Here is a 27444-nt window from a genome sequence, read left to right on the forward strand (position 1 = left end):
TTGGTGTTGAGCAGCAACGGGCGGTCCCACAGCATGGTGGGAGCGGGCGGGACGTCAGGCCTGAGCCCCGGTCTAAACACCCCGAGACCACGCCCCGGCAGCATTCTCAGCTTATTCTGAAAAAATGGGTGCAAACCGCTCCTCCTTCAGGGGTTCCAGGAGATGAGGCCTGAGAGAGGTCAGCCCCCGGTGGGCTCTGGACTGCTGCCCTCACTGTCCCTGGACATGATGGCTACCTCTGTCATCTGCGGGAGCCCTCTCGGGGCTGTGCCCTGCCTCACCCCACAGGAGCGCGACCCCGTGGCTGAGTGAAGCAGCGAGGTGGGTGTGCAGACGTCAAGATCAGACGCCCCACTGGGAAGTGGCTGCCTCTCCGACCACGGACGCCCCCACATTTCCCTCTAGCTAAGGAGGTTTGGGGGCAGGGGTGGGGCCAAGACTTGGCACCAGCGGCACCTTCAGGCCTGGTACTCTCGAGCCCTCTTGACCAGGGCGTCCTGGGGGCCTCTGACCGCACGCTCTGTGGGACCCGGGACAGGTGCTGGTCGGGGCTCTGCCTCAGAGGTCTTGGCTGCACCAGGAAGCCACCGACAGAGTGGCAGCCCCCGCTTCGCGGAAACGACGGGGCTCAGGTGTCTGGCTGTGAGAGAGGCTCGGCTCCTGCAGGCCACCAGGAGCCACAGGGCACGTTCAGAACCAGCCATGGGACGCATGCGGGGAGCAGAGGCACAGGGCCGGTCGAGCCTCCTCGTCCTGACCTGTCTTCTCGGCGATTCCGCAGGGAGGGCCGGCCCACTGTTATCTCCGCTTGACAGATGAGGAAACGGCCCGCGAGGCAGCGAGACTGACCGCCCGCAGCTTGTCAGGGTGGGTCTGGGAGGTGCGCCCAGGCTTGCCCTTCCAGGATCTGGGGCTCCCCCACACCGCACGCCTCTCCAAGGAGGTGTATTTAGGCCACTGGTGTCATCCTGACCATGCCTCTGCTGAGAGGCGGTGCCCTGGCCGGCCTGCGTCCTGCGGTGCCCACTCATGCTGGGACTGTCCCTGCCGCGGCCCTGCCTTCCCTCGCAGAGCGTTCGCGGGGGTCACTGGGGCTGCCACCTGCAGCCCAGGCCTCCAGGCAGCCCCGTCAGGCGACTGGCGAGGAGCGAGGGAGGCCCCACTGAGCGGCGGACCCCCTGCTTCCAGGGCGGCCTCCCCGTTTTGTCCTCAAACCCGGCCGGGAATGAGGCGACACCGCCACGTCGCGCGCTGCTCCTGCCCTGGGGGTCAGTGGCACAGTCATCCTTGACAATGAGGAGGGCCTGGGTGGGGCGGACCTCAGGCCCCTCTGTGGAGTTGGTCTGGGGGTGGTGTGGCTCTTCAGCAGGACGCATGTCCCCACTGGTCTCCTTACTGGTCGCGAGGTCTCCAGTGTCCCTAGGCCGTGTGAACTGGTGCCTGCCCACTTGCTCCTCGGACACTTCTTGAGGACAGAGCCCTGCGGTGGGGCCTCCTCCTTCCGCTCCAGCCTCACTTTGCGGCTAAGCCAGGTGCCGCTGGACCCTGGCTGGGGATGGAGAGAGGCAGAGAGGCTCCGGAGGTGCCAGGGAAGCCGGCGCTGGCACCTCGGTGGGCGAAGCACAGGGTGGCAGCCTGAGTGTGCCACGTGGAGCGGGCTCCGTGGCTGGCCTGGGCGGGCAGCGGGGCTACAGCTGGACCTGACCCCCTTCTGCAGGGGTGGCCCCTTCATGGCCTGGCCTCCCAACCTGCCAAGAGCCCGCGCCAAGCCCTGCCACGGAGAGGCCTGGCACAGTCGGGCTCCTCAGCCTGCCGGCCGGGCTTGACCTTTCAGCACTTGCTCGAGATTTATTGGCGGCCCTGAAAGGGCTGCAGTCAGGAGGCCTGGGACGCGGTGCGTCCCTGGCTGTGCCCAGGCTGAGGGGTGTGAGGGATCAGTCCCGCTGCAGGGGATCCAGCCCGGGCGCAGCTGCTTAGTCACCCACCTGGTCCCAGGGCCTGGCCGAGGGGGCGGGGCTCAGACACCTGGACCTGGACACCTCCCTGATGTTCCCCACGAAAACAGGTGAGGGTGGGGAAGGGGCCGCCCAAAGTCCCATAGCCCAGCTGAGCTCTAGCCAGGACCAGAAGCCAAGCGAGGGCGACAGCAGGACACGGTGACCAGATCTGTCACTTTTCACCAACGTCCTGGTGTCTGACTGCCCACTAGGATGCTCACGCACAGGGCCTGTGTGTTGTTGCCTGTCTGGTGCCCGCGCAGGCCTCTGGTCGAGTGCGTGAGAGAAGCCAGGCACCCCGGAGAGGGTTTCTCTTCCTCACATAAGGTGTTTTTGTCCTCATGATCCCAAAGTGACTGCTGTCCCTCCAGCCTCGGAATCTACATTTCTGGCAGGAGGAAGGGAGTTAGGACCATGGGTAGACATGAAATCTGTCCCTTTTAAGTAAAATAGATGGCAGGTTTCCCAGAAGTGCCTAATAGCACCTTGGCCAAAGCACGGGTCGTAGTTCTTTGCCTTGCTTTTCATTTTCGGCTCTCCCAGGCTACGGCACCGCGCTCAACCTTGACGGGACATGTCACTTTTGTCGTGTGGTGGCTGTTTCGTTTGATTAGATAAAAATCCCCTTTCTGGGGGAAATGGCCTCAGAGGCTACTCTTTCTGGGGTGTTAACAGCAGGTGTGTCTCTGACCCAACCGCTTTCTCGGGCCTGAGACCCCAGGGCGGGGTGAGCAGAGGAGACCGCGGAGGCGGGGCCACCCTCCAGCACCCCAGCACCCCTGCACACAGCATGGCCTTCGTGCCCCATAGTTCCCGGGGAGACGGAGGCAGCTCCAAGGCCAGCGTTCTGCTCCACTTGGCCAGCCCTGCACCCACGGTCGGAGACGCTGGACCCCGGGGCGGGCTTGGAGCTGAGCTTCCGCCGAGGACACTGGCATGGCTGCTCTGGCTGCTGATGGCTGCTTTTGGTCCTTGTTGCCATTACCCTGGAGTCTCCCGCCTGCAAAACCGGAGGCAGTGTCCTCCTCACACTACCGCGCTGAGGGGCAGCCTCCTGGGCAGGGTGGGCCAGGTGGCCTCGAGTCAGGGTCTCCGGGCTGAGCGGGCACAGAGGCGCCTCAGGGGGAAGCGCCCTGCAGCTGCCCCTCGCTGCCCCTCCCTGCATACTGCCTGAGCAGCAGTCCCCAGAAGGCCCTGCTTTCTAGAAGGTTCTGCTGCTATGTGCCCGGCGGCAGGCCACTGTCCCCTGGGTCTCCAGGAGCACATCGACACCTCTTCCTGCCTTTCTTACCCCACGGGGACTCGGGAGGTAAGGGTCGAACTGAGGACAGAAGTAGCCATAGCAACAATGGTAATCAAAATAGCCGCGCTGTGGGCACCTCCCTTGACCCCAGAGCTCCAAGGTGCTTTATCTGGACTCACTGGAAGGACACGTGACCCCCCAACTCTTTGTTTAAGTATGAAACCTGGCAGCATCAAGAATTTTATTTTTACCTCCGGGCATGTGGGTGGAGAGGGAAGTTCCAATAATGTTCTTGTTACTTAACAAAGACAGCTCGAGTCATTGTGCCTTTGAGGAAACAGAGATGTCTGTTTAAATATTAATAACCGCAGCGGCTCTGTCGAGCAGCCAGGGGCTCGGGCTTTGGGGATTAAAGATGACTTTCGGATTCAGGAGTAATCTCTGAAGTCGGAAGAGAAGACTTCTGTGTCTGAAATAAATTTACCAAGGACGGTGATTTTTCAAAAAAATATTTTGTTAGTTGTCAATGGACCTTTAATTAATTAATTAATTATATGAGGAGCTGGAGATCCAACCCAGGGCCTCACACACGCCAGGCAAGTGCTCTACCTAGCAACCCCATCCTCTACCAACGACAGTTTTATAAGCTGGTTCCAAGGTTCCAGTCTGCCCCACTGGGACCGTGAGCATGTGGAACATTTCTCAGCTGATCTTGGTGAGTTTGGAGGGTCTGAGTTTCCCAGGGTTCTGCCGGCCCACAAGGAGGGTATAAAAAGTGATTAGGGGTGCTGTTTGCTGGGGCACACTCCTGGAATCCCAGGAGGTTGGGAGGCTGAGGCAGGAGGATAGCGAGTTCAAGACCAGCCTCACCCATTTAGTGAGGCCGTAAGCAACTTACCAAGACTCTGCCTGAAAATAAAAAATAAAAAAGGGCTGGGGATGTGGCTCGGTGGTTAAGTGCCTCTGGGTGAAATCCCTGGTACTGGAGGAAGAAAAAAAGGTGGTCAGGAGAAGCTCAGAGGCATCGTTTGAGATGGAAAAAGGCCGAGTCTGAACAAGGGCTGTCTGTAGCCCTGTGACCCGCGTGTTCCTGTTCTCAACTGATCTTCACACAGGAGGTGGGTGTTATCGTTAGCCCCATCTTGCACAGGAAGAAACTGAGGCTCAGAGAAGTTCACAGCTGGCCTGGGGTCACACAGCGAGGAAGTCAGGGGTGCACTTGTGTGGATGGGGCTGTGGTTTCCGTGAAGGGCGTTTGGGGGCTCCTGTGCCAGAGGCCCAGGCTGCCTGGGGCCTCTGCTGAGCAGTTGCTCTGTCTTCTGTGGCTGCTGTCACAAACAGCCCTGTTCACCTGCCGTGCTAGCGGCTCACTGGAGCCCCGGAGGGAGTCAGTTCCCTGGCCTCTCCCAGCTCTGGAAGCCGCCTGCTTCCTTGCTCAGAGCCAGTGCAGAGCCTCCAGTCCCGGCCTCCGATATTCCCATCTACCTTTCATTTGGGGCCCCTGTGATGACATGGGGCCCACTCCATAAGCCTGTCGTGCTACTTCACCCAACACATCTGCGGAGCCCTCTGCCGTGTTCAAGAGAACGCGCGCACAGCTTCAGGGGTTAGGAGGCCGGTGTCCTCAGGGGACTTTATCTGTCCTCAGCAGGTAGAAAGGCCACAACTGAGCGCCCCACCCAGGGACCTGCGGGTGTTTGACCCAGCAAGGAGCAAATGTCTCCATCAGAACTCCAGTGCCCTGGGAGGCAGATGGGGCGGGTGGGGGGATGCTGCTTGTCATCAGGTCAGGACTCAGGATCAGACAGTTCAGGGTTCAAATCCCAGTTCTGCCTCCTCCCGAAGGGCAGGCTGTGGTTGAGACAGGGAGCAGGGAGGGACCGGAAGGAGGGAACGAACCTGATCACATGACCTGATCTCATATCTACCTCAGCCCTGCCCCTGCATTTTTGCCAAAACGGAAACAACAGCTCAGAGAGATCAAGCACTTTTCCTAAGATCACACAGCCACTTAGTGGGGAGCTGGGATTTCCCAGGCCCTGGGATTCCCAAGCCCTCTCCAATTTGATGGCTGTCGCCACACCTGTCACCTGTTAGACTTTTAACACATTCTCTTTAAATCAGCTTACTGCTTTTTTAATTTAAATGCGTCTGTTTTTAAATGAAACTATGTTTCTCCCATAATGGAAAATCACAGAATTTGTACTGCACATTAAAATGAATTGATCACTATAAAATGAAAAATGTTCATTCATAGATCATAAAATTATGTCACACACTGTCAGTGTTTCATCCCTCTCTTTGGGAATCGGCTCCACACCTGTTGTGGTTTCACCAAATCATAATGTAATCAACGGCTCTCGCTCTCTTTCATTATGGTATAAGATCTTCCAAGGTTTCCCAGCACGATCAAATGCAGACACCTCAGAATGGCCTCAGGGCCTTCCTGGCCCCTGCTTTCTGAATCTCTCGTCTCTCTGGCCTTGTGGCTTTTCTTGTGGCATTGGTTACCCAGCCAGAAGGTGCCAGGATTCAAGCCCAGGACAAGAGTAATCACTGAATTGTGTCCCTTTGCTAAAATGTCAGGGCTCAGTAAAGCTCGTGGAGGAAAGGAACAGGCTTGGAGATGACGTAGGAAAGGAACTGGCTGCACTTCCCAGGGACCCCACGCTTGCAGAGTCCTCAGGTCTCATTGGCCGTCAGAGAAAAATTAGGTCAAGTCCACCAGCCAATTTTATGGGTAGGACAACACAACTTTTGCCAAGGTAGAGGGGCATAGGGACTTTTTATAACCTCTCCTGGGGCAGAAATGATGGGCTGCTGTGGTGTCCAATCCAAACCCCATGATGTCATGGGAGGGCGGGGCTTCACAGCAGTTGCTGCTCTGCTCTCTGCTGGAACCTGTGTGTCGCAAGCATGCCCAGCTTTGGGACAACACCTTGTATACAGGCATTTTACCCACGTTTCTTATTCCCCTCCTTTATTGCAGTATGGATAACTTATCATCTGTGAAAGAAGTGCAGATCCCCAGGTAACTTGCTTAGGAGTTGAGGTTTATTAATTCCAACTTTTCCTAAGAGGGAGGGAGTCAAAGAACCCCCTGGGTTCCTGTATCAGGGAGTCTTGAGGCCCACAAAGGGGGTTCGATAAGGTCCTCCAGATTGCCAGGAGTTACAGATCAGTGGAGGAGGAGTCTGGTTCTGTGACTCGTGGTTGGTGGCTTTGCTTAGGAATTCTCCTTCTGACCTTGTTTGGAGGTGCCCAGGGCTCACCCTGAGAGGGGAGTGTTGGGAAATCCTCAGTTCTAGAATGACTTCCAGAACCGCCAGGCTCCTTCAAACCCCTGCTCCTCTTTGACTGGGTTACCTTGGACAAGTCATGTTCCCTCTCTTTGCCTCGGTTTCTTTGTTTGTAAGATGGGGATAATAATAGCCCTTCCTTCAAAGGGTTGAGGGGTGGAGTTGGGGACCTAATCCAGTGCATGCTTTGCACACAGGGAAGCTCTGACTGGACAGTGGCTTTCTCTACGACCAGAGAGATCTAGGTTTGAATCCTGCCACTAACTGCTGTGTGATTTGGGGCACGTGCCTTGACCTCTCTGGGCCTCTGTTTCTTTATCTAGCCCTGGACTTGCTTCCAGTCCTTACTTCCAAGGGTTGGGTGAGCATCCAGGAAGTAGGATGCGTGCAGCTGCTTAGCTGGATCTGGCATGCAGGGAGGGAGCAGGGTCCGCCTTCCCCAGGGCCCCTGGGAGTGGCGAGGGCTGGCCGGCTCTCTGAGGCAGGCCGCTGTCCTTCCCCGCCCCCCAGTCGTGACGACTTGCCCCTGCCTGTCTGCAGGCAGGGCAGGCGGAAGTGAGGCGGGCAGCCCGCAGCTTCCCCTTTTCTGCCCTGCTCTGGGCGCGGGGCTCCTTCTCCCTCAGAGGCTCAGAGGAGGGGACGGCAGCACCATGGCCCTCCGCGCGGCGCCCGTCCGCCAGACCTGCTGCTGCTTCAATGTCCGGATAGTCACCATGGCCCTGGCCATCTACCACGTGGTGAGTGCGCGGCCCGGGGCGAGGCCGGTGTGCCTGTGCGTGGGGCCTGGCCCGCCGAGCCTGCCACCTGCTGCCTGTCCCGCTGTGGGACCCGGGACGCCTCTTTCCAGCTCCGGGCCTCAGTTTCCCCCTGACGAATGGGAACCCGGGTGGCTCCGAGTCTCCCTGGTCCTGGACGGGGTTGGGCTGTGCCAGGGGCTGGGTGTGGGACGGGCAGCCGCGACCTCTGGGCCCAGGGCTCAGCCCCACCGTGGCCCTCTCCCTCCCAAGGGAGCTTGGTACTGGCTGGCCTGGCCCGGCACCGCGGGACAGGGCTGGCGGCCCCGGCGGCTCCCCTCTGCAGGCGGCTGTGCGCCTCCCGGCAGGAACCCTCTGTCACCTCACTGTGACTCTGGGCAAGTCAAGTCCCCAGAGTCAAGGCGCCCCCAGGGCCAGGGTCCCTGTTCTGTCCTGTCCAGAGCCACACCCAGCTCCCCCAGACCCAGCGTCTTCCTGCCAGGGTGACTCAAGCACGGCTGGTGGCTGGCAGTTCTCTGAGCGCCTGGAAGAACTTCCTCAAAATCAGCCTGCCTTGCACGCTGTGTGGACTGCTGCACACTCTGAGGCCCAGCTGACGCTGCTGTGGTTGCAGGCAGGGCGGCCAGGACTGGGGAAAGAGCTGGCCCTCGGGGGGTGGTGCTGCTCAGTGGTCAGACTCCTGCATACACACCCTGCCCTCTCTGCATCTGTACTGTGCAATCTTGGGCAACTTACTTAACCTCTCTGATTCTGTTCTTCATCTAACCAATAAGGATGAAAATAATAATAATAAGTGAAGAGTAATAGGGTTGCCGTGAGGACCCAGAGTTTGTTTCCACCCAGAGCTGCACACAGTTGCAGGTTTTGTCATGAACCGTGCCCTGACAGGGGCACTGCTGCCTGAGCACTTGGGGTCAGGCTGTCAGACCCCAGGACACTGGTGCTGAGAGGAGCCCATGGGAGAGAGGAGAGGACACCTCGACTGTCCTGTGTCGAGTCTTTAGGACCTTCGGTCTCTGAGACGGGGTGGGGGGGGCAGTGAGGTATGCAGAGGTGTCCCTGCACAAGGTCCCTAGGTCCTAACCCCAGCTCGCCACCGACTGGCCGTGTGCCTGAGGCACAGCTGTCTCTGAGTCTGTTTCCTCTTTGGAAAGTCAGAGGCCGGGTGTCGACCGGCTGCGGGGGCTCAGACCCGACGCCTCTGGGTCCTGATGGCCCGTGTGGGGACTTCTGAGGGCAGATGGCCTGGGGCCTGGCTCTGCCCACCCCGGCGCTGCTCTTTGTCCCCCCTCTTTGTTGTCACGGAGGGATGTGGGCGCTGGCACCGCTCTTCCGACTCTCGAGAAGCAGGAAGCAGGCTTTATGTCACGTCCTTGGATGTTTCCATGTTGGTGGCCGATTCCAGGTTAAAAACGACCCAGAGCAGAGACCTCAGGGCAGGCCAGGCGCGACTGCGCTTCTCCTGAGGTTTCTTCTCCATCCTTCCATCTGTCGCGCTCACCTGGACGTGGTCAAGCCACATCCAGTCCCCACGCACAGAACCGCAGGGTGTGTGGGTCCAAGTGACCCGGGGGACTTCTCGGAGGTGGTGGCCTTGCAGGAGGTGCAGGGGGGTCTGCCTGGGTGGAGGAGAAGCTGGGCGGGGCTTGTGCAGGGGCTGCGTGGAGACCAGCCTGTGGGGAGGGGATGAGGCTTTGAGTGACAAGCCGTGCACTTGCCCTTCTCTCTGGCGCATTATTGCTCTCTGTCTGGAGTGTCGGGAGGGAGGGGTGTGTGCGTCGTCTGAGGTTGAGCAGCTCTGGCCTTGGCCCGCGGGCTGCCAGTGCTGCCCCTGCCCATCAACCTGGACCCCAAGCAGGTCGCTCCTACTTGAGAACCACCACCTGTAGTGTGAGCCATGGGGAGCCATGGAATGTTCCAGAGCCTGAGAACAGAGGGGTGGCCTGCCAACTGGACGCCCCGTCCCGGAGGCTGCATCTGGGCTGAGGCCCTCGGCTGACTTCAGCAGGGCTTACCTCTGGCCCCTTTCTCTTTCCGGGAAGGCCAGGGCGGCCAGGGTGGCAGGTGCGTAGACAGGACCTTGAACATCTGGATGGTAGAGGAGAAACTGCCGTCCAGATGTGCCGATTGCCCTTGTTGGTTGTCATCTGGAGCCAGCCATGGGTGACAAGAGCGTACGTTGCAAGCTATTTGCGGACTCGGCCTCTCTGGGGAGAGTTAAATTGGGCCATTGACGTCCCAAGACAGCCGTGCTGAGTGGTTCCGGGAAGACTGGTGCCCACCGGGGAAGCCGGCTTCCGGCTGGGGCGCCCGCCTTCCCTGGGACTTTTCGGTTTGTTCCGAGGATCTCTGGGCGTCTGGACTTGCGCTGCGGAGAAGCCAGAGAGCTTTTCTTCAGGCCCAGGCTGTCATCAGCCTTAGGGTCCTAGGTCAGAGGCAGGAGGCGGGCCCAGGGAAGCTTGCCTGGAGAGCCCTCTCCCTGGCCTCGTCCCCCCGCCGCTGGAATCCCGTCATTAAAAACGCACCATCCAGGTGGAAACCCCAAGCCTGCCGTGTAAAAGCCCGCACAGACTCTCCTGCGGTGCGGGACCGTCCAGGGGGCGCAGGCCGGGGGCTGGTGGGCCTGGCCGGGCGCCCGGGCTCTGCCCTCCTCTGGCCCTTGCACGTTTGCAGTGAGCATGTGTGGATTTTGAGAGTAAACTTTTTTGTTTTTGGAAGAGTTTTAGATGAAAAATGGTGGCCATAGTAGGGAGAGTTCCTGTGTGTCCTGTCCCCCTGAGGCTGCCTCCCACAGGGCCAGCAGGCTCGTCACAGCGAGGAGCACCTCTGGCTGTGATCAGCCAGAGTCCAGGTGCCGACTTCCCAACCTCCTTTCCCTCCAGGATCCTCCGAGGGGCCCGCCCAGGGTTGGCCCGGCTGGCACGTCCCCCGCGTCCTCTGGGTGAGGGCCGTTCTCCTTCCTCCTTGTCCTTGGTGACCTGGCCCCGAGGAGCCCTGGCTGGGTGCTTCCTCGACCCTCCCTCTGGTGATTGGCCTGGGACTTTCTCACCGTGGGGCTGGGGTACTGGGCTTTTGGGACTTGAAAGACCATCAGCGCCTCGCACCACGGGATGCGTGACGGTGACCTCGACCACTGGCCAGGGTGGCGTTGCTTCGGGGGAGAGTCACTGTGCAGCCCAGCCTGGGAGGCGGAGCCGGCTCGGCCTCCTGGAAGGCCCGGAGCCACGCGCGGCCCCTGGGCCCCCCTCCTCATGACACTAGTGGCCTGCTCGTGGGCGTCGGTGGGTCGGGGCTCGTTTCCTGCTCTGGCTGCAGCCCATTCTGCTGCGCCTGGCTGCTCAAGTGCCCTGCTTTTAAGTTGGGACGGACTCAGCGGCCTCTGTTGTCTAGCGAGGAGACGCTGCCCGGCCTGGCTGCAGATGGGTTCTCTGGCGGCCCCAGGAGCCCTGCCCAGGCCAGGCGCAGCCCGGCTCCTTCTCGGCCTCTGCCCTCAGGGTTCCGGCCTGCCCAGGACAGCGGTGGCAGTGCCACGGAGGACAGCGCTGGCTGCCGGGGGGCACGGACGGTGGGGGCTCAGGGACAGCTTCCTGGGGGAGGCTTCGCTGGGTGGCTGGGGACAGGGCACGCTGCTGGAGGGCCGCCTGGGAGAGGCCTGTGGGGTCCAGAGAAGCCCGGAGGCCGGCCAGGCCGGGTCTGCGCAGGGCCCTCTGCTGGCTGCACCGGGAGGAGACACAGGCCCGCGGGGCCCTGACTGGCTCCACGCCACCTGGGGAGCGTGGGGGGCAGTGGCCAGCTCCAGGCTGCTGCTGCCCCCACGCCGGGCTGTGCCATGAGCCGAGAGCCAGGGAGGGGACGGAAGCGACCCTCCGCCAGCCTGTGGCGGGGACCTGCTGTCCTCAGGGCCTGTCCGCTCCCCGGCCTCCCGCTCACTTCTTTGCCACCCTCTCCAGGAAGCCCCCACCCAGGAAGTCCCGGCTGCGTCCTGGAACTCCTGCTCCTCCCTCTGCTCCACGCTGGGGCTGCGGCCACCTCTGCCACTCGCCGACCTGGGGCCTGCGTCCTCTCCCCCGGGGTGACTCGAGGCCACCCAGGAGCAGCGGGGGTCTGGCAGGCGGTGGCTGTGGGAAGCCACCCTGGGGGCTGCTCCCCTTTGGAAAGCTCATCTCGAGGCCTGAAACTCAGCCGCAGCTGCCGGGCAGGGAAACCCCAGCGCTGACCTGGGACCTGCCGCCTTCACGCCTGGGCCTGCTGGGTGGGCAGAGGACTTGTTCTCGGCCTCCACGGCCCCGAGCCCTTCCTGGGGGGCGGGAAGGCGGTGGGCACGGCCGCTCAGAGTTTGCGCCTCGTCTCCGGAGCCCCCGCCTCGCACCTACACACAGACCCTCCAGGGAGTGACTGCCGGCAGGCCCAAGGGGCTCTGGGGACAAAGTCCCGCTCCTTCTGCTGTACTAGGCCTGGGGGCCCGAGCGGTGGTGGCCACTTACCTGTGTGACCCCAGGCTGGCCCCCACCCTCCTGGTTCTCCGTCCCAAGTCGGAGGAAAGGGGAGTCTGGGAATAGCAGGTGGGTGTGGCCCCAGGTGTTGGGGGTCACCTCAACTGGAGGACCCACGGCCGTCAGAGGGGCAGAGCTGGGAGAGGCATCAGCCCAAGGTGTCCCCAGGGAGAGGCACTGGGTCTCTGGGATGAGCCCGGTGGCTGGAGCAGGACGGGTCCCACGGGGGCTTCCCTGACTTCGCCCCAAGTCTGAGCTCCCCAGGAAATGAGGCTTTTATTTTGAGCCCAGAGCAGCCGCCCAGAACCGGGGCTTGGCTCTGAGCTCACGCTGAGGTCTGCGCTGGCGTCCCTGGGGACCTGCCCTGCCCGCGGTGACGGTGCAGAAACCCAAGGAGGCAGGACGCAGAGCGAGCGGACGCTCGGCCGCAGCCGCTTGCGGGGACACAGGACAGGGTGCCGGCCACCTCAGGCTCAGCTTCCTCTCCTGGCGAGGAGGGGTCAACACTCCCCCCCGTCAGCGTGGACAGATGACAACTGTCACCAGCCTCCATTTCATAGAAGAGGAAACAGAGGTTCAGGGAGGACAAGCAACTTTGTAGCTCATGATGGTGGATAAAGAAGAACCCAGGGGTCCTGTTCTAGATGGAGACAGGGGAGGGGCCGTCTCCTCGGCAGCAGGGGTGGGGTGGCCTCTCTCATCCGGGGTGGCCTCGTTCTTAAAACACGGAGACCACATACGAAGGCTTGATTTCAATCTTACCTGCAGAGTGGGGGAGAGTGAACTGACGGCAGGAACTGCCGGAGGCTGAGCGGAGGCTGCGGAGGCTGTGGAGGCCGGGCTGGGCGCAGGGCGCTGGTCTGCACTGCCGCTCAGTGGTGGTAGTGACGCCGACAGTCCCTGCGGGTCTCTTCTCTGAGGGTAACGGGGAAGGATGGTTTTGGGCGATTGTGGGTGATATTCAGGGAGGGGAGGAGGACCTGACTTGGGCCAGGCCTGGGGACGGTCACCGAGCCCCCAAAGGGAGGGCCTGGCGGGGCGAGAGCACTTCCTGCGTCCCTCTCTCGGCTCAGGGAAGCCCTGCGCTCTGCTGCCCTCAGGGCCTTTGCACCAGCCGCGGCTCCTCCTGGAGCGCTCTTGCCAGCTGAGTCCCCACCCCCATGTGTCCCCCAGCCACCCCCACACTCCCAGCCACGCAGCTGAGGACCTGCTGTGGCACATGGGTGACCCCGAACCCCGTGCACGGGGCGAATGCCGCGCAGCTTCCTGGAAGCTCCTGGCGCTCTGGCCGCCGCGCGCCGCTCCCCTGCCCGGGAGGCTTGGGGAGATCTGCGAGGCCTGCTTCCTCCCGGGAGGCCCAGTGGACCTGAGTTCTCCGTGTCCCCGAGCCCCGTGTGCTGGTCCCTGTGCTCGGGTGCTCTGACGAGTCTCACCCCGGGCGTGGCTCCGGGGCCAGCCCACCTAGCTTATCGTACCTGGTGTTCGTGAGTGAACGCGTCACTTACCCCGTGAAGGCGCAGACGTCCCAAGCGCAGGTCCTGATAAGCTCACTCGGATCCTCTGGGAGGTGGCGCTGGCCGGCCCGGCAGCCTCCTGGTCACTGCCTGCCCTGAGAGCCACATCGGGCTGTGGCCCGGGCCCTGCACCTGGCTGTTTCCCGCGGCCGCCGCCTCCAGGAACTCCCGGCCTGTATCTGCCTGGCCGGGCGGTGGCGGGGGACCCTGGGGCTGTGACACACGGAGCCACCTGGCCCCCGGGGCCGGGTCGGGTGGCTGCATGAGTGCCTGGTTGCTCAGCCTCCCTCTGGACCACTGTCGGGGTGACAGACAGGTGTCACCTCACCTGTCTCTTACGGCCACTCTCGCAGGTGGTGCACGTGGGACACGGGGGCACGGGGAGTAGTGACTCGGCGAGGGCCACACGGAGCCTCCCTGGCTACCTTGGGGTTCTCACCGAGGCCTGTGAGCCCTGGGGTCCAGGTGGGGGGACAGTCAGTCCTGGGAGGGGTGGGGCGGGGAGGCGGGGAGGCCGCAGAGGGGAGAGCGAGGCCGGCCCTGGGACCCTGGAGGCCGTGGGTGGAGCTGCTGGTGGGGGTGGTGCCCTGCCTGGGCCGTCGGGCTGGTATTGGGGAGGCTGGAGAGGAGGCTGGGGAGGTGGAGCTCCGGGGAACGGCCTCCACCTGTTGCCCCATTAGCTGTGACGACCCCTTGGCAGGTGGCTCTTCTCCAGAGGCAGGTGGGCAGGGGCAGGCGAGGCCACGGTCAGTACCCAGGGGCCCAAGCGGGCAGCAGCCCTGGAGGCTGAGGCCACGGGGTGAGGACGCCTGAGAGGGGCTGGGTGTGGGGGTCGCCCAGGGGTCGCCTGGGCCCCTTGGCAGGTGGCGATGTGAGCAGAGAGTGGCCCACGCAGAGTCCGAGGTCATCCTCCAGCAGGGGGACCAGCCTGAGGGCAGCGGACGGGGAGCGTCTCGCGCTGGGACACACGGCGAGTGTCCCTGGACACGCGGGTCCTTTCTTGGCAAATTCTACCCCTGTCCCCTGCCCCCGGGAGTCGCAGCGCCTCCGGCGCCGCCCCAGCAGGAGCGGCAGGGTGGGCCCGACCTCCGACCTCCGACCTCCGCAGGGGACAGCCTCGCCCCTGGCACTGAGGAGCTGACGTCACCCCCGCCAGCGAGACTGGCTCCACCGTGCCATCAGGAGGGCGCCCGCCGTCACCCCGGGGCCCCTGGCATCGCAGGGGCACCTTCCCACGTGACCCCGCGGCCAACGGCTGCCGCCCAGGACGCCCGGGGTGACCACCTGCTCGGCCACCACCCCTGCCTCACCCACTGCCACCCCTTAGCACCACATGGTCCCAGTGTTCACCACCGACTGCCACCAAGGGCCACACCAACTCCGGCAGCATCGGCTGCAGCCACGTCCCCGGCAGGGTCCACCCCAGGCCACCCCAGCATCTCCCCTGCGCCCTGGCACCTCCAGCCAGCCGCCTCCTCCCGCAGCCCGGCCTCTGCTTTTGGCTCAGGCAGTGGGTCGCTTGCTCCCACAGAAAGAAATTCTCCTGCCCTCCGGGCCACTTCCTGTCCCGCTCAGCTTCGGGAAGCAGAGAATGGGAACAGAAACCAAGCAGCGGCAGAGGGACGGGGTGGAAAGGGGAACGGAGAGTGGAGAGGGAAGGTGCAGGCTGAACAGGGTAGAGGCTGCAGCCTGAGCCCAGATTCGGAGCCGGGAGGGCTGAGCGGATTCTACTCAGCAAGCCTTGCTGTGTGACCTCCGGCAGGTCACTGTCTCTCTCCGACCTCACATCCCCACTGGTAACATCCCCCTCTGGGGTAGGAGACGTCTTCCCTGGAGGGATCCTAGTGCATCTGCACTGCCTGACCCCTGGGCCTTTGCACACGCTGCTCCTCCTGGAATGCCTTCCTGTCTTCTCTGTTGGAAACTCCGACTCCCTCCCTGCTCAAGGGTGGAGCGGAGGGTGGAACTGTCTGAGTCTTCCGAACAGCCGTGATCTGTGCCTGTCAGGGACCCGAGCCCCCTGTGTCCCCTGCTGTGGTTTTTAGAATGCTCGTTGCCCCTGGGTCTTCTGACGACTGACATCTGCAGTGGGGTGGGCTGTGTTCACAGGGAGTGAGGGGCGCCCGCGCACAGGACCGGCCCTGCCCCCAGTGCTCTCGGCAGCACCTGCTGTTGACCTGGCAGTGACCCTGGAGGCCTGGCAGGTGATCCTCCCACCCCCTGGGGAGGAGGCCGAGGCCCGGCGGGCAGTGGCTGACCCAGGAGCAGAGCTGGGCTGGGCCAGGGCCTCCTGACCCAGTGTCCCAGATCCTGCCCGCACAGCTCAGCGGCAGAGCCAGGGCAGCTGTGTCTGCCTGGACCTCGTGGGAGGAGGGCAACCGGGCTCCTGGCTCAAGACGGCCCGACCGGAGGACCTGCCACAGCTCAGGGAAGGCGGGCTGCGTCCAGTGGACACCACGGGGCCAGAGGGAGGGCGGGCCGTGGCCCTGGACATCCGGACCTGGGCTTCTGGGCCTCTCTTGGAGGACTGTGGCCTGCCCAGTTGCCTCCACCCGGGACGGCGCTCCTCGGACCTGGGCAGGACCGTGGCCTCTCCTTGCCCTTCTCTCACCAACCGTGAGGCCAGGAGGCGAGGACGGCTGGGTGCCCCGCCTTCTGCTACGGGCTGCTCTGCGCTCCCAGCAAGACCAAGCCTCCTCCCTCTTCTGTACCAGCTGGAGGGGCAGCTAGAGGAGCCCCCAGCCCTCATCCCTCATCCCTCAGTACTCATCCCTCATCCCCCAGCCCTCAGTCCTCATCCCTCATCCCTCATCCCCCATCCCTCAACCCTCATCCCTCATGCCTCAGTATTCATCCCTCATCCTTCATCCCTCATCCCCCAGCCCTCAGCCCTATCCCCTAGCCCTCATTCCTCTTCCCTCATCCCTCAGTCCTCAGTCCTCATCCCTCAGTCCTCATCCCTCAGTCCTCAGTCCTCAGTCCTCATTCCTCAGTCCTCATTCATCCCTCAGTCCTCATCCCTCATCCCTCAGTCCTCATCCCTCATCCTTCATCCCTCATGCCTCATCCTTCATCCCCTTTCCCTCATCCCTCATCCCTCAGTCCCCATTCCTCAGTCCTCATACTTCATCCTTCAATCCTCAGCCTCTCAGTCCTCATCCCTCAGTCCTCATCCCCCAGCCCTTATCGCTCATCCCTCAGCTGTCATCCCTCATCCCTTAGCCTTTAGCTCTCATCACTCATCCCCCAGGCCTCATCCCTCCCCAGCCCTCATCCCTCATCCCTCAGGTCTCATTCCTCATCCCTCATCCCCCAGCCTTCATCCCTCATCCCTCAGCCCTAAGCCCTTAACCCCCAACCCTCATCCTTCATCCCTTAGCTCTTATCCCTCATCCCTCATCCCCTAGCCTTCAGCCCTCATCCCTCATCACTCATCCCCCAGGCCTCATCCCTCATCCCTCATCCCTCATCCCTCAGTCCTCATCCCTCATCCCTCAGTCCTCATCCCTCATCCCCCAGCCCTCAGTCCTCATCCCTCATCCCCCAGCCCTCAGTCCTCATCCCTCATCCCTCATCCCTCATTCCTCATCCCTCATCCCCCAGCCCTCAGTCCTCATCCCTCATCCCTCATCCCTCATTCCTCATCCCTCATTCCTCATTCCTCATCCCCCAGCCCTCAGTCCTCATCCTTCATCCCCCAGCCCTCAGTCCTCATCCCTCATTCCTCATCCCTCATCCCCCAGCCCTCAGTCCTCATCCCTCATCCCCCAGCCCTCAGTCCTCATCCCTCATCCCCCAGCCCTCAGTCCTCATCCCTCATCCCCCAGCCCTCAGTCCTCATCCCTCATCCCCCAGCCCTCAGTCCTCATCCCTCATCCCCCAGCCCTCAGTCCTCATCCCTGTCCTCATCCCTCATTCCTCATCCCTCATCCCCCAGCCCTCAGTCCTCATCCCTCATCCCTCATCCCTCATTCCTCATCCCTCATCCCCCAGCCCTCAGTCCTCATCCCTCATCCCTCATTCCTCATCCCTCATCCCCCAGCCCTCAGTCCTCATCCCTCATTCCTCATCCCTCATCCCCCAGCCCTTAGTCCTCATCCCTCATTCCTCATCCCTCATCCCCCAGCCCTCAGTCCTCATCCCTCATCCCCCAGCCCTCAGTCCTCATCCCTCATCCCTCATCCCTCATTCCTCATCCCTCATCCCCCAGCCCTCAGTCCTCATCCCTCATCCCCCAGCCCTCATTCCTCATCCCTCATCCCCCAGCCCTCAGTCCTCATCCTTCATCCCCCAGCCCTCAGTCCTCATCCCTGTCCTCATCCCTCATCCCCCAGCCCTCAGTCCTCATCCCTCATCCCCCAGCCCTCAGTCCTCATCCCTCATCCCCCAGCCCTCAGTCCTCATCCTTCATCCCCCAGCCCTCAGTCCTCATTCCTCATCCCTCATCCCCCCAGCCCTCATCCCTCATCCCTCATTCCTCAGCCCTCAGCCCTCAATCCCTCAGCCCTGGCTCAGTACTTTGCAAATCAACGTAATTGATTATTCCTGGAAACAGCCATGTCTGTTTTCTAGATGTGCAAATTCTGTGAGGGACAGTGACTTGCCCAAGGTCACATAGTGACCTTCTCGGTCTGGCTCCAGAGCCAGCTCGCTGTCACTCTTCTGCACTGTGCCTTTCAGACACCCTGAGAGGATGTACTAGGGTAGGAAGACACATGGAGACCAGTGTCTGAGCTAAAAAAAAAAAAAAAAACCCAAAAAACCAAAATCCCACATAGTCAGCAGGAGAAGCGGCTGGTGGCTGTCTGGCTACGTATTGGCTGAGCGTGAGTCACCAGCGCAGGGACACCTAGAAAGTCAACGTGAACTTAGGCTGTATTAGTGGAGGTAGAGCACCCACTATGAGGGAGGGGATAATCTTGTTCTCAGCCTGGGCAGATTGTTCCTACAGAACGTGTGCTTGTGAGCGGCGGGGAGCCTGCTTCCAGCACGCGGACTCAGCTTATTGGGAGGCCTTGGCTAGAAGCTGTGGTAGAGGCCGTGGCGCAGGGCCCTGCATGGGCCCAAGGGCCTTTCAAACCTCAGTGCTGTCAGCTTCAGCCAGGGGCAAGGCCACCCGGCACTCAGCCGCCAGGTCCTAGCAAGGGCCCCGAGGGGACAGGGTGCCCAGTTCATTCAACAGCCGCCGCCCAGCGTGAACAGGGGAGACGTCCCGCCTGGGCCTGAGGCCAGCAGGGGCTCAGCGCCGACTCTCCCGCCTGGCCCCCCACCTGGGCGGCGGACGTCTGGCTGTCCTTCTGTTTAGATGGGAAACGGTGGGTCCACGGGGTCAGGGCCGGCAGAGCAGCTGGCCAGTCAGGGCGCGGCACCCTCCAGGCGGTCCCAGGCCCGTGTTGATGGCTCAGTGCTCGAACACCGTGACCAAGGGCGCCAGAGCCCAGGGCTCCACCGTGAGAACCCCGTCCCCGCCCCACGCCTGGCCTGCAGGGGCGGGTTTCCCGAGAGCGCTGTCCGAGTGCCCTCTGGCCGTCTCCTCGGACGGTGGCTCTGAAGGTGGCTCCTAGTGTCAGCCCTATTTTGCAGATGAGGAAACTGAGGCACCGAGAGGCCTAGCAACTTGCCCAAGGTTGCAGAGCCGGGAAGAGGAAGGACCAGGGTCATGAGTTAGAGCTGCCACTCTGGGGAGCCCACTGCTGGCTGGGCAGCCCACCCAGGACCCTCCTCACAGGCCTCTCCTCCACCCAGATCATGAGCGTCCTGCTGTTCGCGGAGCACGCGGTGGAGGTGGCCCACAGCACCGTCTCCTGCAGGCTCTCCAAGACCGTCTACCTCAGGATCGGTGGGTCCGGGCCTCGGGGCCGGAGGGGTCTGGGTCCTGCCCTCCCTCTGGGACGACCTCGCCCAAGCCCCTGCCCCTTGGGCCTCTGCCCTGCAGCTGCGGGGGCTGCTCCTCCCCGGGCCACCAAGCCTCGGAGGCAGCTCCCCGTGGCCCACCTCCTGCCCCGGCCGCAGCCCCCTGGCCACACCACACTCCCTGCCCCCACCCCAGAGCTGGCGGCCCCCTCCTCACTCACAAGCCAGCCCTCGGGGGCGCCCTCGAGGACCCTGCGTGTGCGGTGGCCCCGCCAGCCTGGCTCCGCTGCGCCCCCCGCCCCGCCCGGGGGTCCCAGCAGCCTCACGGCCGTGCCTTGCAGCCAACCTGGTCTCCAGCTTCCTGCTCGTCGCCACGCTCTTCCTCATCAGCCTGGGCCTGCTGCTCGGTGTGGTCAAGGTGAGGGCGGGACCCCTCCTCCGAGCTTTGGGGCGCCCTCCCCTGTGGGACGGACGCCCTGGGCTGACCGGTGCACCTGCTGTGGCTGCCCCGAGGCGGCAGAGCCACCCGGAGACCCGCATCCGCTGGGCTGCCCGGCAGGCGGGGGGCTCTCGACGAGGCGGAGGGGAGCTCTGAGTGGTGGTGGGGCCCAGGGGACCCACGCGCTGGACCCTTCCAGAGACCTCGGCGTCTCACGGGGAGGACGACCTGCAGAGACCCAGGTGGCAGCAGAGGGGCTCGGGCCCCTGAGCAGCCGGGTGGGGAGACCGAGGCAGACTCGGCCTCCTGCCGAGGAGGACCCGCCCCGGCCTGGCAGGAAGTCCATCTGGCCACAGCGCCACCAGAAAGGGGCCTGTCCTGTGCAGATGGGAGCTGGGCACCCGGACGGGCAGAGGGGCAACGGCTGGGTGCCGGCCGGCCATGCGCTGCTGCTCCCCAGGCCGTTTCAGACCCACCGTGAGACCCCAGGAAGTCACACCTTCTGTGGCTTTTGTCCCCAGCTGCCTGTGCACAGCACGGGTCCCAGTGGTCACTCACTGCCAGTCGAAGGCAGGGACTGGAGCCTCTCCCAGCCTCGGGCAGGAGGGCGGGGTCCTTCGCGCTGGGCTCTGTCGTCCCCAGCTCCTCCCCGCCCCAGGCCCTCCAGCCACCCTCTGGACCTAGCCCAAGTGTCCCCAGGATGTCCTCCCCGACCCCTGTTCCTCCACACAGTGGACAGGAGGCCCCTCCCCGTTGGGCTCTCGGGGGTGCATGGAGTCCAGGTGGGGATGGTCCCCTGCCGTCTCCTGAGACCCCAAGACCCTCTCCCGGCCTCTCAGGAGGGTGGGTGGACCCAGGTGGCCGTGGCCGATTGCGCAGGGATCTCGCTGTCGGGAGGGAGGGGCTTTGGGGACGCGGCGTGCCCGGCCGCCCCAGCGCGTCTGCCTTTCAGAGCCGGGAGAAGTACCTGCTGCCCTTCCTGTCCCTGCAAATCATGGACCTCCTCCTGTGCCTGCTCACCCTGCTGGGCTCCTACGTCGAGCTGCCCGCCTACCTCAGGTTCGCCTCGCGGAGCCGGCCGGTGAGTAGGCCCCACGCCCGGGAGGCCGGAGGCTGGGTGGAGTCAGGGGCAGCGCCTGCCCTCAGCCCCTCCTGTGGGACCCACCTGGAGGAGGAGAGGCCGGCAGCCCGGGAGGGACGCGGGAGGGCGGCCATGGCCCGGCCACGCGCCGACTCGTCCTGCTGAGGCTGACCACCGTCTCCTTGGTTTTCTGGGAGGAGGCCGAGGGGCTGGGTCACCGAGGACCCTGGCCTGGAGTCGGGCTCTCGTCCTGGGCCTGCCGCCAGCCTTTGCTGTGACCATCGGGCCTTTCTCTGGTCTCTGGGGACTGGAGAGTCGCTGGCCTCTCTTCCTGAGACGGCCTCTCTGGGGAGGTGGCCTGGCCTCTGCTTACCAGTCTTCATCCTTCCTCCCTGATTTGCCTCCCCCAGGGCTCCTCGCAGGTCCCCCTGATGACCCTGCGACTGCTGGACTTCTGCCTGAGCGTCCTGACCCTCTGCAGCTCCTACGTGGAGGTGCCCACCTATCTCAACTTCAAGTCCATGAACCACATGGTGAGCGCGCCAGGAGCAGAGGCCCGCGCCTGTTCACTGGCTGTGTGGCCCAGGGCAACTTACCTTGCCTCTCTGTGCCTCCTGTTCACTGGCTGTGTGGCCCAGGGCAACTTACCTTGCCTCTCTGTGCCTCCTGTTCACTGGCTGTGTGGCCCGGGGCAACTTACCTTGCCTCTCTGTGCCTCCGTGCCTGGGTGTCCTGGGAGGAAGACCGGGGTGTGACTTACCGGGGGAGCACTCAGGAAGACGCTCGGAAGGAGTGAGAGGAGCAGGTTCCAGGAGGGGCGGAAGCTGCAGGAGAGGCCCCGTCCCAGAGGCAGCCCTGGGTTGTGAATGGCACCCCAGAATAAGACTAGCCTTTTTCTTCTTCTTCTTCGTTTTAATTGTCACCTGACAAATGGCCCCCAAACATCACAGCTTGAGGCAACAAACATTTGTCGTTTCCACTCCGGAGGATCAGGAGTTGGGGGCCGGGTTGTTCTGGCCCGGGGTCCCCCGAGGGGGCAGCCGAGGGGTTGGCTGTGGAGATCTCCAGGGACCTGAGCCCGGGAGGCCGCCTCTGGCTGCCTGCGCTCTGCCCGCTCCCGCCGTGGGTCTCTGCTAGGCCACTCCAGTGCCCGGGGGCCGGCGGCTGGCTTCCCCGACCCCATGGAGAGGACAGCAGCAAGCGGCATGTCTTTCACGCCTGCGTCAGACGGGGTTCAGGTGCCTCTGCCACCTTCAGGAGGGAGCCCCAGGTCCAGCCCGCTCGCGGGGCAGGGGCCTGGGCTCTGGGCGAGCAGGAGGCGCATCAGAGAGCGCGAGGACAGATGCGCCAACCGCCCGGGTCGTCTCCCAGGGCGACACCCCTTGCCAGTCGGCCACAGGCTGGGATGTGACCTCCTGGGTGCCATAGGGCCGGGTGGCTCCTGTCCACCCAGAGGGCACAGGAGCTGCCCAGACGGGCCGGAGCTGCAGCGGCACCTGCTTCCTCGGTCTGCCGGCTCCGTGGGCCAGACCCGCGGCCCTGCACAGAGGGCCCCGCTGCAGCTCCCGGCCCGCGGCTGACGTGGCCCCAAATCTGTTGCAGAATTACCTCCCGAGCCAGGAGGGCGTGACTCACAGCCAGTTCGTCAAGATGATGGCCATCTTCTCCATCGCCTTCGTCACTGTCCTTGTCCTGAAGGTGAGGCCAGGGCCGGGGCTCAGCCGGGCTGACAGGGCCCCAGGCGCCCCCGGGCTGGCCGCTCCCCGCCCTCCTCCTTCATCTAGCCCCCTCCTCACTGCCTGGGCTTCACCTGTCCTGCTCAGGGGGCAGGTCTGTGAGGGCCCTGTGTTCAGGTGCCAGGGCCTCCGTGCGTAACGCGGAGTCAGGTGGGGACAGACCCGGCTTTGAGTGGCAGCCCGCCCTCACTGGCCGGGCAGCGGGACCAGCAGGTCGCTGCTCTCCGGGGCTCAGGTCTCCCCTGCAGTGGGAGGTCCACGTCTCGCTCCACCCACGTCACAGCTGTGTGGGTCAGAAGCCACCCTGCAGACGGGTCCAGGTCATGAGTAGAGGTCTGGGGGTGGGAAGGAGGGAGGAAGGTCTCCTGGGGGCGTCTCCCGGGAGGCCCACGGCGGAGTCCAGCTCCCCAGGGAAACAGGACTTGGCTCCTCTGGAAGCTCTCTCTGGGAAGGGACCCAGCCCAGCCAGGCTAGTGGCATGCAGGGACTTCAAGGGGGAGCAGAGTGGGGAGTGACATCGCGCACCCTGCGGGACGGCTCCAGCCCGGCCTCCTGGCGCTCTCTCCTCTCTTCCTCCCTCCCTCTCTCCCCCCCCCCTTCTCTCTCTCTCTCCCTGTTTCGGGGTTCGCTCTCTCCCCTCATTCCTGGCTGGCTGCCTCCCCCCTGCCGAGCTCCCTGGACCTCCCTGTCCTGTGCCATCTAAGTCCCCCCAGGTGACGGGGCAGTCTTGGGCGTCCCTCGTCCCCCCGCAGGTCCGCCCTCCCTGGCTGAGGAGGCTGAAGTGGCTCTGCACCCCCCTCCCTCTCCCTCCGTGGCCGTGGACAGCACGGCCGCCTGCTTTGTAACCTGCCCTCTGGAGACGGCTGGTCCCCTGGGGAGTAGCTCCCGCGGGGTGCTCAGGGATCTGCAGGACAGGGCCCTGCAAGGCCCTTGCTGTGGGGGTGGCGGCCACCAGAGGACCTGCCCCTGGAGCACCGGGCTGCCGGCGAAGACCCCCACACCAGGGGCCTGAGCAGCCCCGCTGGCTGCCGCCTCCTGGGGCGGCTGTCGCAGGCCTCTGGGGCGGGAGCAGGAGGGCCCGCAGCCACAGCCTGACCTGCTCTCGCCCAGGTCTACCTGCTCAAGTGCGTGTGGAGATGCTACAGGCTCCTGAAGCACCTGAACTCGGCCGAGGAGGGCACCTCCAAGACGCTCCCCAAGGTGAGCCAGGCCGGGGGTGCACCCTGCCGCTCTCTTACTGTGCCACTCCGGGCCAGTGCCTTTCCCCCTCTGGGCCTCAGTTTCTGCACTTGAAGATAAGGGTTGGGCCAGATGAAATGTGGATGCCCTCCGTTCCGCAAGATTCCGTTCCTCCGTTCAGCATTCGTGGCCACATATCCCGTCTTGAGGTGCAGGGGAAACTGAGATGCCTCCCCTGTTCTGGAAGCGGGTATGGTCCAGAGAGAACCTGGCCTCAGAGACGCAGCTGTGGTGTGGCGGGAAGACAGGGAGGCACAGAGGTGGCGCACCTGGGGTGTCAGGGAGCCTCCTGGAGCTGGGACACTGGCCCAGTCTTGCTTGGTGGAGGGAGGGGTACAAGTGAGCCGGGAAAGGGGCGGGGCTTCCAGCTGAGGGGACCCAGAGTGCTCAGGGCCGCTGGTGAGGAGGGAGGGCCTGAATGCGCCCCTCCTCACCTGTGCAGTGGGGATCCTGTTAGAAAGACAGTCTCTGTTGCCAGTGGCAGAACGGAACTCAATCTGACTTAAGTGAAAAGAAAAGGAACTTTCTAGCTCAAAGAACGTGAAAGTCCAACGTGGGTCTGGCCCGGCCTGGTTGAGTCCTGGCTCCAGGGTCTCATCCTCTCCGTCGTCTGACTGTGCTTTCCTCAGGGTGGGCTTTGTTTTCAGGCAGCTTTTCCTTGTGGTGACAAAATGGCTGCCAAAGCCCGTAGGCTGACATCTGCCTCCCCAGTCATACAGAAAGAGGAGTCTATCTGATGGGACAAGTTTGGGTCACATGCTTTCCTCCCAACCAGTGACCATTGCCAGTGGGTGGGATTCTACTTTGAGGGGCCCAGCCAGTCCGGGTCACCGGCCCACCCCCTGGGTCTGAAGGAGGCGTCCTGTTCTTTGGAAAACACAGGGACTGAGACTGTTTCCCCAGGAAAATGGCACCTTGTCGTCAAAACCAGGGGGACTCGGTGCCAAATGGGCAATGGCAAGTGTGCCCGCTGGGGACAGAGCCCCATCTCAGGCAGGCAGCGCCAGCCACGAGGAGAGGTCCTTTTGCCGGAGGTGGGGGTCGGGGTCCTGACCATCTGCCTCCTCTCTGTCCTGCCCAGGTGGTCCTGCCGACCTACGAGGAGGCCCTGTCTCTGCCCTCCAAGTCTCCGGAGGGGGGCCCGGCACCGCCCCCCTACTCAGAGGTGTGAGCCTCGCCGGTGCCCCACCCGGAGGGGCCCGGCCACCTGTAACCTGCTGCTTTGCTTTGGTGGCCCTGGGTGGATCCCTGCGACCTCAGGACGTCCCGTCCTGTGGCCTGGCGCTCTCGGTTGGCTCAGGCTGAAGGCCGCAGTCCAGCCGTACAGCCCCGCTTCTGTCCCCGGCAAGGACGGTCATTGTAGACGGCGGCTTATTCTGGATTTAGTGAGTTTGGTTGGACAACCTCGATCCCCCAGCGACACCCGCAGCTGTCGAGCGAAGCAAGTCCGTCGTCAATAAAACCCATTGGTCAAACCGCTGTCCGGGCGTTGGGCAAGCAGGGTGGTCAGTCCGCAGGGGCTGTGGGGCCGCCGGCGGGGAGGCCCGTCCCCTTCTGGGCGAAGTCGGTTTCCCACGGAGCTTGCTTGAAGGGTCAAGCGTCCAGCCGCCCATGTCACTCAAAGTCGTGACAAACGCCAGACAGGGGAGTGGTAACATTTGATCACACACAAAAAAAATGAAGCCACCCGTCCAATGGCTCCACGGAACTCAGCCCCGCGGCTCCAGCTGGCAGCGGCCGAAACGCGGTTCAGCGGGAACCCGCGCCCGCACCTCGGCTCGCGCGGGGCGTCGGCTGACGCAACTGCTTTCCGAGAGTCGTCAGTACCCACGGTCAGACGCTGGCCCTGGGTCCCTGGCCCAGTGTGGTCACATGGCAGTGGCTTCCAAGTACGGTCACCTCGGCCACAGTCCAGCTGTCAGGCTGTCCCACTGCCAGGCTGGCCCGGTCCAGGCTGTGGTCACAGAATTCAGCCCTGAAATCAGTACATCCACCTGCTGGACTCAGGTCCTTCAGAGGGACAGGCACACCCCTCGGGGCCCAGACCCTGCCTGGGACTCAGGCTCCGAGGTGGCGGTAGGGGAGGTTCCCTGGGGGCGCTGGAGACGGGGCTCCAGGTGAAGACCGGGCTGCGGAGGCCCCGGCCTCTCGGGTCCAGGGAGGGGGCTGGGCAAGAGGCTCTGCCAGGCCGGGAGCCATCGCCCAGCGTGTGACCCGAAGAGGGCTCAGTAAAGCAGCAGGAGCTTCCCACTGCCCACCTGGTTCCTGACCCGCCTCCTGCCTGCGTCACTCAGGCACGCACGCACGCACGCACGCACGCACGCACGCACTCCTGTCCTCCCATTCAGTTCCGTGGGCCACGCCCGCTGGGAGTGTCCCGTCGCCCACGCTGTTCGTGAGGGCGAATCCCTGACCAGGTAAGTGCCCCGCGCCTCCGAAGTCCGGCGGGGGCTCCGTGCCCCTGGACAGCACCCACCTGGGACCAGGGCCCGCTCTGCGCCCGGGGTGGAGCCTCCAGTGACAGTCTGGAGCCGGGGACAGATCCGTGCAGTTCCAGTAGCCCACTGTGGACACCACACTGCAAGTCTGAGGGTCTCAGACTCCCGAGGGCCAGAGAAGCTTCCCGAGAAGCCAGAGGAGCCGGCAGCAGAAAGCAAAGACTGGTGACAGTGGCAGATATGCAAGACCTCCCTGGGTGGGGCCGGGTGGGGCCGGGTGGGGCATGGCTGCCAGTGTGGAGGGGAGGAGAGAGCAGGGGCCCGGCCAGGCAGGGCCAGGCTCACCCCCGCGAACTGCATCCTAAAAGAATTCACAGAGGAAGGTGACTGCAAGCCACAGAAATCTTAGTGAACCAAGTTACGACCCTCGGAAGATCTTGCCAAAAGATGGTCGTGATGTTCCTTAGCTCTTACCGTACATGACAAGTCCAGGAACTTGGACTTCAGGCATGGCTGGATCCAGGAGTGAAAACTTTCAGCTGTGTCTCTTTATCTCTGTTCCTCACCTTTGCCCCGGGCTTGCTGAGCTGCTGAAGGACCACCTGAGAGGGGAGTTGTTGGACAGCCCAGGGCAGTTTGAGCTGGGATCTGTCACCAATACTGAAAGACACTCAGAGCCTTGAATGTCATGCCCAGGAACATGTCAAGGAGCTAATCCCGGGATGGGGGAGTCTGTGCAGGGTTTGAGCAAGGACGTCACAGGCTGAGATTGGTTTTAGGAAGGAAGAGCTGGAACGCAGGCGGCCAGGCGGGCAGGCTGGGGAAGTCGCCCTGCTGTGCAGGCAGGTGGGTGGGGTCGGTGGCCTCCAGCCTTTCCCAGGAGGTAGGTGATGGATTCCTCCTAGGGCTCCGTCTATTCCCTATCAGATCCCCAGCAACTGCTAAAGTGTGACTCTAAGAGACATGAGGGAATCGAGGCTCAGAGCTATTGGGTGACTCTCCTGAGGCCACACAGCAGTTGGGACTGGACCCATGGCCTTTTTCCCTCCCCCAGGTCGAGGTTGTTGGGGGCTGGAACCCTCCTCCGCGTGAGCCCTTTTAGTCCCGTAAAGATCCATATGAAGAGCCCCCGCTCCCAAGGAGCCCCCAGGAAGTGGAGGCTGGGAGAAGTCACAGAAAGAGGGGGCTTGGCCTTGGCCCCCACCTTGGGTCCTGTCGAAGGGACTAAGGGGCCGTGGCTGTGTGTCCTGAGGACCAGGAGACCACGAGCTCCCGGGTGTGACTGCGCTGCCCTCCCCCACCTGCACTGCTGGCCGGGAGCCCGGGGCAGGCTGGGCTGTATGGTGGGATTGTGTCC

The 27444-nt window shown here is 63.4% G+C and overlaps 1 protein-coding gene across 1 annotated transcript; it reads left to right on the forward strand.

Annotated features, from left to right (window-relative positions):
• Positions 1–7118: 7118 nt before the first annotated feature.
• Laptm5 (lysosomal protein transmembrane 5) lies at positions 7119–25123 on the forward strand. The gene is made up of 8 exons (XM_047565097.1): positions 7119–7276; positions 19047–19140; positions 19496–19572; positions 20546–20674; positions 21085–21207; positions 22277–22372; positions 23521–23610; positions 24731–25123. The coding sequence occupies exons 1-8, from the start codon at positions 7190–7192 to the stop codon at positions 24818–24820; spliced, it is 786 nt and encodes a 261-aa protein (XP_047421053.1). The 5' UTR covers positions 7119–7189; the 3' UTR covers positions 24821–25123.
• The last annotated feature ends 2321 nt before the right edge of the window (positions 25124–27444 follow it).

The sequence above is a fragment of the Sciurus carolinensis genome, chromosome 1 (assembly GCF_902686445.1).
Source record: "Sciurus carolinensis chromosome 1, mSciCar1.2, whole genome shotgun sequence".
Lineage (NCBI taxonomy): Eukaryota > Metazoa > Chordata > Mammalia > Rodentia > Sciuridae > Sciurus > Sciurus carolinensis.

Bases quoted from the DNA above. Each gene is read 5' to 3' on its own strand.
- Laptm5 (XM_047565097.1), top strand. From the start codon at position 7,190: ATGGCCCTCCGCGCGGCGCCCGTCCGCCAGACCTGCTGCTGCTTCAAT. The intron at 19,573-20,545 runs GTGAGGGCGGGA...TCTGCCTTTCAG, and splicing joins TGCTGCTCGGTGTGGTCAAG to AGCCGGGAGAAGTACCTGCT. The intron at 21,208-22,276 runs GTGAGCGCGCCA...AATCTGTTGCAG, and splicing joins TCAAGTCCATGAACCACATG to AATTACCTCCCGAGCCAGGA.